General features: G+C 41.4%; 1 protein-coding gene across 2 annotated transcripts in view; it reads right to left on the bottom strand.

The window, feature by feature from the left end:
- sec24b (SEC24 homolog B, COPII coat complex component) overlaps nucleotides 1-8,959 on the bottom strand; it is a 28,511-nt gene extending 19,552 nt beyond the window's left edge. The window contains exons 1-4 of one of the 2 annotated variants that reach the window (XM_082557628.1): nucleotides 8,327-8,958; nucleotides 6,078-6,743; nucleotides 5,534-5,695; nucleotides 2,885-3,019 (exon numbers count right to left, since the gene is read on the bottom strand). In XM_082557628.1, coding sequence (XP_082413754.1) covers nucleotides 2,885-3,019; nucleotides 5,534-5,695; nucleotides 6,078-6,743; nucleotides 8,327-8,420 — 1,057 coding nt within the window. In that variant the 5' untranslated portion in view covers nucleotides 8,421-8,958. Of the gene's footprint in view, nucleotides 1-2,884; nucleotides 3,020-5,533; nucleotides 5,696-6,077; nucleotides 6,744-8,326 lie in introns of both variants that reach the window. The other variant, XM_082557629.1, reaches the window with a different exon arrangement.
- Between the last annotated feature and the right edge of the window lie 3,044 nt (nucleotides 8,960-12,003).

Here is a 12,003-nt window from a genome sequence, read left to right on the forward strand (position 1 = left end):
GGATCCACTAATCCATGTGTGCCAAAAGGAGGGATCAACAGCAGCAAACCAAGATGTGACAGGCCTCAGGGACAGAGCTCATTGGACAGGGCAAGATCCAATTATCTCAGACTAAATCGGACCAGCAGACTACTGGATTAAGCACTAGGGATGACGAGGACACCAGGAGAGCCAAGCCTACTCCTCCTCCTTCAAGAAAATGGATACTACCAAGACTATATAGAGCTCATTGTAGCCAGTGTTGATTTGCAGTTGATCTTAAAAGTTTTAATATGAGCCCAGTTTGGACTCCACATACATTTATATTCTATTACTGCACCAGTACATGTGTAACTTAATGGTTACTGAGCCGACTAAGGCCTATTTCAAACCAGGACAAACCTTGCATGTATTTGAATACTTGATTCACACTCAGCAGTAAGACCATGACAACAACAGAGATGACACAGCAACACAAACCAAAGAAACCAAAACACCGTCCCTGACTCCAGACAGACTTAATTAGTGAACAAACAAACAGCCAACTGAGTAACGCCTTAAACTCTAGTCGTGGATAACTTTTGTTATGTGAACAGTTACAAAATAAAGATAAATTGATCAAAACATTTTGGCATATAATCAATAAGAAAAACTTGTCGTGTGTATACAGATAACAAAAATGAATGGCCATACACAAATCTGAAATAAAACAGCTGTAACTAAATAAATATGAGGCAATCCAAGATTAAAATTCAGAACTACTACTGCTATTAGAAATATTAGTGTTGCTGTTGGCTGTGGTTGCCATTAGCTGCGAGGCTGGTTGTTGCTGCTGGTGTTATAGTCGGTTATTTTGGTTGGCGACTGCTGTTGTTGATAGTAGGTGATGGCAGTATTATCAAAATGTGACAGGTGATGAATTGATTCATCCTGATAACATACGTCTGCTGTTAGATTTGTGTTATAAATTAGTTTAATCAGGTTTGCTTATAATGTTCATTTTAAAATGTATTTAAACTATTTTTCAACTAATAACTTGCAAGCTTTGTCCTACAAAAGTCTAAAATGCACTGGTTGTTTTCTGCTTTACTTGTGACTCTGAACCCATTTTGTTATTTTCAATATCATGATTCTGGTAAGCGTGGCTTCCTTGAATCAACAAGTGCTATTTTGCTGCAACAGACAACCTGTAAGACAGCAACACTGTGGGGAATTGATGAGAGCACGAGGGATAAACAGAAAGCTAAACCAAGCTCCTCATTTTATTAGGCAGTGCGCTAATGAGTTGTAGCAGTGCTAACAATGCTCTCTTGTGAGAAGCAGGAGAGTCAGCAAACGCATGCATAGACAGCGGGACCTATCGGCAGGGGAGTGGTTATATTTAAACATCTGTTAACCTCTGGCTGATGACACACGTCTCAGAGGATCTTTAAAGCAGAACATCTGAGAGAGACATCACACAGGTGCATGACAACAATCAGTATCATGCTGACCTGACATTTAAATTATTAAATGTAAAATAATTTATTTCAAAAAAAAGTTACACCAAGCATTTTAGCCTTTTTAATACAATGCAAGGTTTTTTAGTACAGTGAGATTCAAGATTCAAGCGTGAGGGTCAATCAGTAGCCCCATGGACAAATAAACTTGTCAAAAAAATCAAACAGTGTACAAACAGCTAACTTCTCCGTAATAAACCAATCTTTTTTCTCCTTGTAAAAACTTCCCCCTGCAAAACAAAACAAAATTACCAGGCATGTGATAAAAAAAATTTTTTTTTAAATAAACCTATACTGACGTTTAATCTACTCACGCATGAAACACATTTCTGTTCATCAGCAATACTGAAAAGTTACTTCGTAACAGACCCCTTGCATGAACAAAGTACACTGGAATCATTTTTTTTACTTATTTGCTTCTAAATGATTTAAAAGTCCCAAAACTCACCTGAATTAAATACAAAAACAAATCTAAAACATGCAGTACATAAACCAATCCCCCCTACATCTTAATGCTTTCCCTTTACTAGAGAATGAAAGAAAACTCTTGACATTTATGTTAGAAAATATATTTAAATTCACTTAGATTATTTAAAACCTTCATACCTTTTTCCAATTTTTAAACCCAAAGATATTCGATTATATTAATATTTCCTCTCAATACATTTTTATGTCATAAGTGCTCATCTTACATCTAGGACTCATGACCACATCTAATTCAAACTCATTCCCGAGGCTATCCAGTTTACTATCAAGAGCCGTGAACAGAGTGGAAAGAAAAACACAAAATATTGATTTTTTTTTCCATCAGCATGGATAACTGCTGATAAGTGGAGGGTCCACTACAGCTGGACGATCACACCCTGAACATTACTGAGAGACAGCAAGAGCGCTGCTCAGAGCTAGACAGCAGGCAAGCTAGACAGCGTCCTGTATATGACAACGAGCACTACTTACCTGCCACCTTTCTGAGGGAAAAAAATTTCATGTTAGCTTTCAGTGATGGAAGAACAGAACAGTGTGCACACACACTGAGGAGATGAAATCAATATTTTGAAAGAGGACTGATGAATGCGAGGGGGGGAAATGTTGCGCGCAGCGGGTGAACTCTGCAAGGCTGGTGACAAGGACCAACAGGGAGAAATATGATTAGCCTATTAGAAAGGAGATGGTGCTGATGATGAGCAGTGAACTGATTACAAGCGTTGGCAGGTAGAGTAGACGTGACAGATGGTAGCCAGACAGGGAAGAGGAAAATGGCGGTTATCAGAAGTGACACCGGATAGGCGGGACAGTAGAGGTGTCTAAAGAGACGTGTACACTTTAGGTTTAAGATTACTAAAAAAATAAGGAGTGGATAAGGTAGTAGCAAAAAGGTTATGGGGGAGGTAAAAGCTAGAGCAGACCTGCTTCCTCATCCTCCTCCTCCTCCTCATCGTCATCATCAGAGCTGGATGATGAGGGGGCTGCTGCTGCTGGGCCTGAGGTGTTGGCAGAGGAAGAGCTAGCGCCACTATTAGCAACATATCCATACTGCATGCCTGTTGGAAGGGGGTGGAGTGGGAAAGGTACATAAGAGAACTGTCAGGATGAGATGCATGTCATCAGACAGGGCTGTGGTAATCAGGCGGCTGGCTTCCAGTCATGTGATACGGGTTTAAGCAAAGAACAGAGTTGCTGATGGCTGGCCGCATATTTTGTCAGGAAAAACAATTAATACTACACACAGGAAAATAGGTCAGGATGATAAAAATTTAAAGCCAATGATTACAAAGGTGAAAGTCAAAGAAGGAATTTTGTTTAGATGGAATTTAACATATACATTTAGCCTTTCTCCACCGGAGGAACCAGCATCCAATATTATGGCCTCATCGAACTGTTTTCAGGGGAGTTTTTTAGGGTTTTGGTTAGATAATGTAAACAGTTTTGATGCATTAGAGACAGACATAAGTGAAACTACTACGCAGTTGGACATATTTGACTGACCATCCAGGAATAGAGCAGGGAACTGTCTGGTGAATTCACAGTTCCCAATAGTGAGAAATGCATCTGTTGCTGCATGCAGCAGCAGGAAAGAAAGGTCAACCTTGGACAATGTCCAAATTACAGAAGTCTGAATAATCTAAAAGGCAGAAAATAGTCAAAACTGAGTGCAGTTTTTGACTATTTTCTGAAACGAAACACTAAGCCATCAAAACACTCTGTGTGTGTGTGTGTGTGTGTGTGTGTTTAAAAGCAATATGAAACTGTTAAATTCATTCACTGATGATCAAACTTAATGTTGTTAAAATGTGTGACTGGTTGTGAGGTGTATAATTCCGCACAAATGCAATGTTTGATTAGTTAGCAGAAACGCTCATTTTTCCATTAAGTACCATCTGTTTTAGACCAAGTGTTTACCTTTCACCTCGTTCATTTACTCATATTAACCTTTTGAACTATCAGGTTACCGTCTGATGCTGTACTTTAATAAAATAGGAATAATTTGTTTAACAGAATAATATTTCTGATATGATCAAGGAAAGGTCTTTTAAACGTCTAGTCGACTGGTCACCCCCATCCTTCATCTTCAATTGTTTCACCTGACACTGTCCTTGGTTCATGTGTGACAACAGCTCAAGTCTCTCTGTGGATCTTGAGTTCACCTACACTGCACTGGAAGCAGAGAGAAAGGGCTGATGATTAGGGGAAACTTCCAGTAAAGGTTCACACCACATTGTGCTTGCCCAAAGTTCTTTCAGTGGAAGAATGTCTACTTTGAAATTAACGAGTCCCTAGAAATTTAAAACTTAAAAAAAAAATGCAACTAGGCGTCACAGTTCAGGGCAGAAAGTAAACTTGCAGGGCTAAAGGCACATTCAAGCCAATTAAAAACAACTGAACCTTCGTCAAAAGTTAGCTTGATGCTTGCTGTATTGCTAAAGCCTTTCCGCTACAATGTTCTCATAGAATCCATCGACAACTGGAGAGCATTTCCTTTGCCTTAATGTATTCCATGGTCTAACTGTGTGCTTTCATTTTAAAATCTCAAGCAGGTAAGATGATGCCGTAATTTTGCCAGAGGTTGTAACTGACCACAAAAGCGTGCAATCAAAAATATGTACTTGTTTTAATACCAGTTAACTGATTGAAAACCAAAAATAAAACATGTCTCCATTGACTATATTCACTCTAGAAAGCAACTCTTTGAAATGCTGTGTATTTGGTCTAAATGCATTGTAAATCTTTAAACATGGCTCAGTTGAAAAAGTGTTTGGATCAAAATTATATCAATTTATTCTGTCGAAGTAAGAGTCAAATTTTTGCAACCCAAATCAACATTACAGGAAAGAGTCTAATTATCCTGACCAGCCACTAAAGTTAAGAGTGAAAAACATTCACAGGAAAAATAAACCAGCAGCACGTTGCTAAAAGCAAACCTGAAACCCCCAAATTTGTATACAGACCCACACCTGCACATCGGAAAGCGTGTGTGTGTTTGCAGCTAATTATGTGTGCTATATTCCCAAAGTGCAGCTGTAACCCATTCACGTGCAGTGTGCGTCTAAACAAGCTGCATCAGAAGACACAAAAACAGTCACTATAGTACAGAAAAAACCAAGATAAGAATGTTGTTCAAACGTCGAATGCAGCAGGTGAAGAAAATAGGTCTCCAATCATAAAAAAAACCCCAAAACATTTTAAAGAACACAGTTTTAATGTAAGGTACACAGTGTGGTACTTCTCCGAGCAGCGAAAAAATAAACAGGAAACTGATTTCATGCAGACTTTCAAACTACAAAACGCTTTCATCTTATTTTTTGGCAGGTTATCTGCACAGGCACAGATTTTCAGTTTTCAGCTTCCACACATAACATATTTTTCGGAACATAAGGCGCACTGTCGATGAGCTGGTCTGTTTTCATACATAAGGCACACCAGATTATAAGGCACACTGTCGATTTTTGAGAAAATTAAAGGATTTTAAGTGCGCCTTATAGTGCGAAAAATATGGTACACAAACATAAAAATCTTCATGTTTACAATACATAATGAAGATTTACTCTCATTCTTACCTTGACGGTGGCCCGGTGAGGAATGGACTGAAGCGGAAGGGGTTCCTGAGGGTGGTCTGTCTGCCTCAGCACCACCACTGCTTTGAGTGACCCCACCATAGGAGTTGTAGCTCAGAGAAGCCTGATTGGTTTGGCTGTAGTGGGAATGGACTGCGTTTTGGGCTGCAGTGAAAAAAAAAAAAAACACAAACAGCCACTGAAACAGCACAAGGACAGTGCTTTCTAAGGATACTGAGGGATAGCTTTGGGTTCAAAAATGCAAACATGTTAATTTATTTCCTTCTTTAAACATAAAAATGCATACAATGCACAAACAGTCAAAATATGCTTTATTTTGGAAACTTACAGCAACAAAAAAAACTAAGCAGAAAAAATTTTGCAGAAAAAAATTAATTTGCCCACCAAACACTGACAAAAAAAACAAAACAAAGCATTTTCCGCCAACATCCACCAGATTTTCTTAGCCTATAAAACTCCACCTGCATTTTCAGAGAATTCACAATTGCAGAGTCTAGCAGCATTAAAATGTGACTTCACTGGGTACCTGTGCTTCCTTGACCATTCACTGTTGGTGCCACTTGGCTGGGAGGAGCCATGCCATACCCAGAATGCCCTGATGCTGAGGAGGCTGGAGGCTCAGCACCGTACTGATGTAAAGGTGCGCCCATCTGGGTGGTGCTCTGGGAGGAACTCAGAGTGCCATACTGGCTGCTTCCTGGAGCAGACGGGTATGAAACAATGGGGTAGAGAGGACCTCCAGGCCCACTCGCCGCCATTGGGACCAAACTGGGTTGTTGTTGCTGCTGCTGAGACTGCTGTGCTGGAGAAGCATGGTATGACTGTGGTCCATAGTAGGATGCCGGAGTGGTGTAGGGTGGATGCTGCTGCTGCTGGAATGGCTGTAGGTTGTACTGGGCATTTGACGGTGGAGGTGCTGAAGAAGGATGTGTGGCATATGGCTGAGAAGGAGGGGCAGAGCTCAGTGGAGCACTGTAAGGTGCTACATGATGCTGAGGGAGGTGGTGCTGTTGCAGCTGCTGTGGATGGTTGTTCTGGTAGTAGTTAGCACTGTGGGCACTGTTCGTGATGGGTGCTTTGCTGGAAACTGGGGTAGCTTGGGACGGGATGGTGGAGTAGCTCTGTTGCTGTTGAGCTGGAGCTCCATAGTAGCCTGTAATTGGATACATGGAAGGGTAGCTCTGTACCGGACCTGGAAGGAGGCGGGGCAGGATAGCAAAGCACATGGTTAATAAGCATAAATGTCGACTCTCACTATTACACTCCAATTACAGAGTAAAAATAAACAGAAACAAGAACAACTCTATTTAAGTTTTTAAGTTTTAGAGTTCTTCCTGCCGAGTGAAACATTTCCAATTTGCTCACCAGGCAGCGCTTTTTAAAATATTGACATCTGACTCAGAATCATACTTTTATTTTGAAGGGCCAACTAGAACAGGATTGTGTGGTTTTAATGTCACAAAACACCATTTTAGATCTAAGCCTCCCAGAAAGTTGGCATTTCAAAGACAAGGCAGAAGAGTCAACTACAAGACCACGAGGATTCTAACTTCTCTCTGACATTTGTTTTCAATGGCTAAAAAGGTTTGGGGCACCAAACCCCTGAACTTCCACAATCACAGTTTGAACGAATATAGGGAATATCTCAGAAACACAAAACTACTGAATTATCTCCCTCTGTAGTAATTTAACAAATTAAAGTGTGGGCTCTAGAAAGAAAGACAGCTTCCAGAACCGCACCTCACATTCATATTTAGCTACAGAATGAATGCATTATCACACATTTTTGAACATTCAACTTTAAAGACGACTAAAATGTAAAAAAATTAATTAATTAATTAAAAAAAATAGAAATGATCTCTAAGAACACGCCCATTGTCCCCACCATCTTTAATACATAAATACACATGCAAAAATAGAATTAAGCTCTATTATCTCTATTTAAAAATGCAGTATAAAGCCTACGACATACACACACACTTTTCCAATATGCAAAATGAATATTGGCTAATGTCTACTTCATAGCTACGACAAATTAGAAATAATGGACCACAAAGTACAAAACACGCTTTATTTTGAGCCAAACTGCAGCCTGATTTTAAGATTTTATCCCCTCTTATTTGTTTACTTAAGAAGGAAATTAGTTGGTTGTATTCCTTCTCTTTTGAGATAAATATTTTTGCGAAGCTCTGTCCTGAAAACTGAACCATTTATTAGAGACGATTGTCTTTCCTACTTTACCCTCCACAAATTAGTTTGTTCACATGTGTTTAGATATTCTTGTGAAGCTTAATACACGTGCACGAATATATGTTAAATATGAAAATCTGATCACAGGTTATCATTTACTGTAAACACGCTTGAGCAGCCTTCCTTGAAAGGCTAGCTCTCAGTTGAAATAAGCAGCCTTCTATTAATAGAAAGTAAATTGTTTTAACGCAACTTCTATTAAGTCGTTAGCTATTGGAGATTTAATAAAAACAAGAGGCTATGGAGAGGTGGTGCGCAATCTGTCAAACAGCTATTTTCATGCTAACAGTTAGCTACCGTTACCATCCGTTTTCAATACCCACGTTAGCTTTTAAGTTAGCTACCTTTAGCAAGTGCTTAGCTTCAGCTAAAATCATCAGTCTTTTAATAATTCATGCCCATAATTTACAGCTAATGCCAGCATCGCGACTGACAGTAAATGACAGTTCCAGTGTATAAAATGCAAAAAGCAAAGCGAAGGACCGACAAATAGCCCGCCAATGGGGTGTTAGCATGCTAACGAACCATTCTGATAGGGTGGCGCTGCTCCGCCGTTCGCTGCAGAGTTCTGGCTGTAGCTGACGGAGCTGTTCAGGTTAGTGAAACCGGGCGCAGACATCGCTGGGTCTTCCCGTCCTTATGCCCGCGAACACACAGCTGACCGAATATACATGAGCGTCACTTTCTCGGACCCAGCCTTCCCCGAGAGAAGCGATTCAGAGGCTGCTACTGCTCAGAAGAGACCCGGGCAGCCTGGCCAGGTCCGTTCGGCTGAAAGCTGAAGCCTCCAGTCGGGATGTTGAGGAGCTTAGCAGCCTCCAGGATGTTGTCCTCTCGCTCCCTCTGGTGGAGTTGCATTTTGCATGTTTCGTTTTCTATAATGTGCACTTTTGTTCTACAAGTATCTTGGCAAATAAAGTACACATGCTTTAATTTCTGTATAAACAGCTATTTTCCGACTGCTGTTCCTTCTCTTTTTGATGGATACCTCCACACATGTTAGTAATCTCACATACACCTTCAACAGTTATTTACAAATAAATACCTGAAACATGTTAACACCTGCAACCAGACTGGTCTCATCTCTATATTCTGTGTTTTTCTCTTCCTTAACGTCTGTCAACACTACCCCTGTATATCTGTAAAAAAAAAAATGTCTTGCTGCTGCAGTATCTCCCTATTCTCTGCTAGTGTACTTTCTCCTCCCCTTTGTTTTTTGTTTTTGTGGGGGGGGGGTTGCGCCTGTCCCACTTGGTTCTTCAGCCATCATAACTGTTGTCTGATGCCATTGTGGCAGGATGAATGTTATTCCTCAGTTTAACCCACTTTCGGCCTGGCGCATTAGGGGGGCGCTAGTAAATAGTGGCCATTTGAGCAGTCCTGGATCGCTTACCTGTGATCTCCTTTTTGGTCACCTGGCTGACTTCCCTTGGGGTTTATTAACCCCGATTCTTTTGTCCCCGTGATAGAACAGAGAAAACCGACTCATAGTGTGTTAAAACATTTATATTTCTTTTTATTCAATCATCTTCCGGAAGAGAGAGACCCCTGCACAGCCCAAACGCCAGTTGCAAGAGCTCTAACATTTTTAGCTCCATATATGTCTTATATGGTGTTATTTCTCAAACATTGCTTATATGGCAAAGTTCCTCTTTTCTGTGTCTTATCTATTAATATGCCTGTGCACTAAAACTCCCTGTTTTTCAGTCTGGCTGAGCACTTAGTTTGTGAGTCAAAAGTGGCCTTGCTCTACAAGCCTTCATTATTAAAGTACATAAAACAATATAATAGGAAAATAAGGATCTAAGGATATTGATTTCATGACAGGTTGCAGAGATCATTTGCGGGTTACCCTTCTGAAGCCTCCATCGCGGCTGGTAGGTGTTTACTCATTGTAGTGTGTAATTTACCTTACTTGGTGGTAAACAGATGTTGTTTTTAGGTCGTAGCTGACGCGGTTTACTCGGTTTACTCGGTAATTCAATTTTGTTGTTGTCTTTTATTGTTCTTTTATACATATTATGCTTTGCAGGAAGTGTGGGCCTTAGTTTTACGCAAAGCTACGCTAAGTGAAGTGCTGCTGCTTTGCTTTTACTGTCTGTTCCTGTTGCGAGGTTTCTTTTCCTACTGCTGCCAGCCTTTAAAGTGGACTTCGGCGTGGACAACGGCCATATGCTACGCGAGTCGGCTGGCGTGCATATTGATTAGAAGATTAACTTATAGTCGGGCAGACGGCAAGTTGGAGCAATACCAATTCCGTCTGCCCCATATTTTAAAGTTTTATTTAGGCTGTATGTTTGTTCTTTTTTCCGTTGTTTGATTTGTAGTTTGGGTTTTTGTTACGCCACTGGTGGGAGGCCCTTTTTCTAGATGCGGATCACCAGTGTGTTCCTGCAGTTGGGCTATCCCCAGCGTGTGAATATTAGTTTTGTTGTAATATATTAAAATTTTCTTTGTTTCTTTTATTCAGATGCGGAGTGCCGACGTGGAGGAGACTATGGGTGCCTTGGTGGTGGGATCCTTTGAGTGTACACACCTGCCTTTCTTAGTTTATTAGTGTGAGTGTGTGTTTTATCATTGAACCTCGTCTCTATACTGAGTATAACAAACCTAACTGCCTTCTTGGTGATTAGTGTTACTTCCAGTATTATCTGGGTGAAATTCCCAGGGTAGCGTTGTCTTTTAAACTGTGAAGAGTATTTACTTTATTCTCACCTCGTGCTGCTACACCAACAAAGACACCTAACGGATTTACTTTGCCAAGTGGATCATCACGGCTTTGCCGTATTGGTCCGTTCGATCGACCTTTGTTGTTATTATTAATTAATTAATTATTTTTTTCAGCTGTTACAGACAAGAGAGACATGGCTGGGGGATAGAAAAGGGAGGGGAAAAAGATGAAAGAACAGAAAAATAAAGGGGAAGGGGGACAGTGAGAAAGGGCACTTAAACAGAAAGAAAATCTCCCGGATCACCTGTTGAGAAAAAAAAAGAGAGAGAACAAGCAAAAAAAAAAAAAAAGAGAGAGAGCCGCATAATAAACACAACACCATTGCATTAATCTAGCTAAGTGTAAATAAAAGTAAATACTGAATGTTGTTGTGCAGCACGCAGGACCGACAGCGCACAATGTGATTTGAGGTAGCAGCCAAGAAAGGTGTGGTTTGTGTCTAATAGTGAACACCCGTGTGTACACCGACCGAGCCACGGGCGCCAGGCCCCGCCAAGCAGCCACTGGGAGTGAGCCGATACATACCTGAGCGCCCAGCTCCTTACATTTACATAAAAAAAACTACCAACGCACCGACACCTGAGGGCATCAACCACCGGCAGGGAGTATGGTGAGGAGAGATAGGCCTCCACACTTTGGAGGGCCTGAAATGTTCCCAGAGAGGTGGAGTCTAAGACCTGACCTGACAATATAGACACAAACGTGCATTCCCACCCTCATGCACGCATATACAAATACTCAGCACTTACCCAACGTAAAGACAGACACAAATGGACACTGTACACGCACAATCACCCCCCCCCCCCCCAAACATACTCTATACCCCAGGTCCAGGTACCCTCGCCCCCAGAGGGAAACCGCACCTAGACTCAGGAGATGTTACCCTTTCCCCGGGGGTTGAGGCAAGCAGACTGCCCCCGGCTCCGCAGCAGCAGGGAGGCTCCGCATCCCAGACCCCAAACGGACAGCCAGCACCTCCTTCCAGCCCCTCCGCCCCGATGGCTAACAGAGAACGGGGGTGTGTGAAGACCCCATACCTCCCGCTCATGCACAGTGTTGCTGCGTGTTGTTCTAAAGTGCATTTAAAACACGGGAGGGCATGGTGCTTGCTGCCAGAGAGCAGCAGGTGTCAGCACGGCCCCTCCCGAGAACCCTCAATGTCTACACGCATTTAAAATTGAGAGATGGGCACCGGCACCAGAGGTGAGGTTGAATACACAGACCGTCCTTCCTCTTCCCCTTTGAGAAACACGTCAACACCTGCAACCAAACTGTTCTCATCTCTTTATACTGTCTTATCTTCTTCCTTAATGTCTGTCAACACTACCCCTGTATATCTTTTAAAAAATGTCTTCACACTTTGACCTTGAAAGTTAGACTCTTAATTAAAGACACTTTTTTTCATTTCCCACTGTAGAATTGAACACATTCACCACCAGGGGATGTGTTGAGATGTTTTGGATGTCAACTT

This window comes from Aulonocara stuartgranti (assembly GCF_965226115.1).
Source record: "Aulonocara stuartgranti genome assembly, chromosome: 2".
NCBI lineage: Eukaryota > Metazoa > Chordata > Actinopteri > Cichliformes > Cichlidae > Aulonocara > Aulonocara stuartgranti.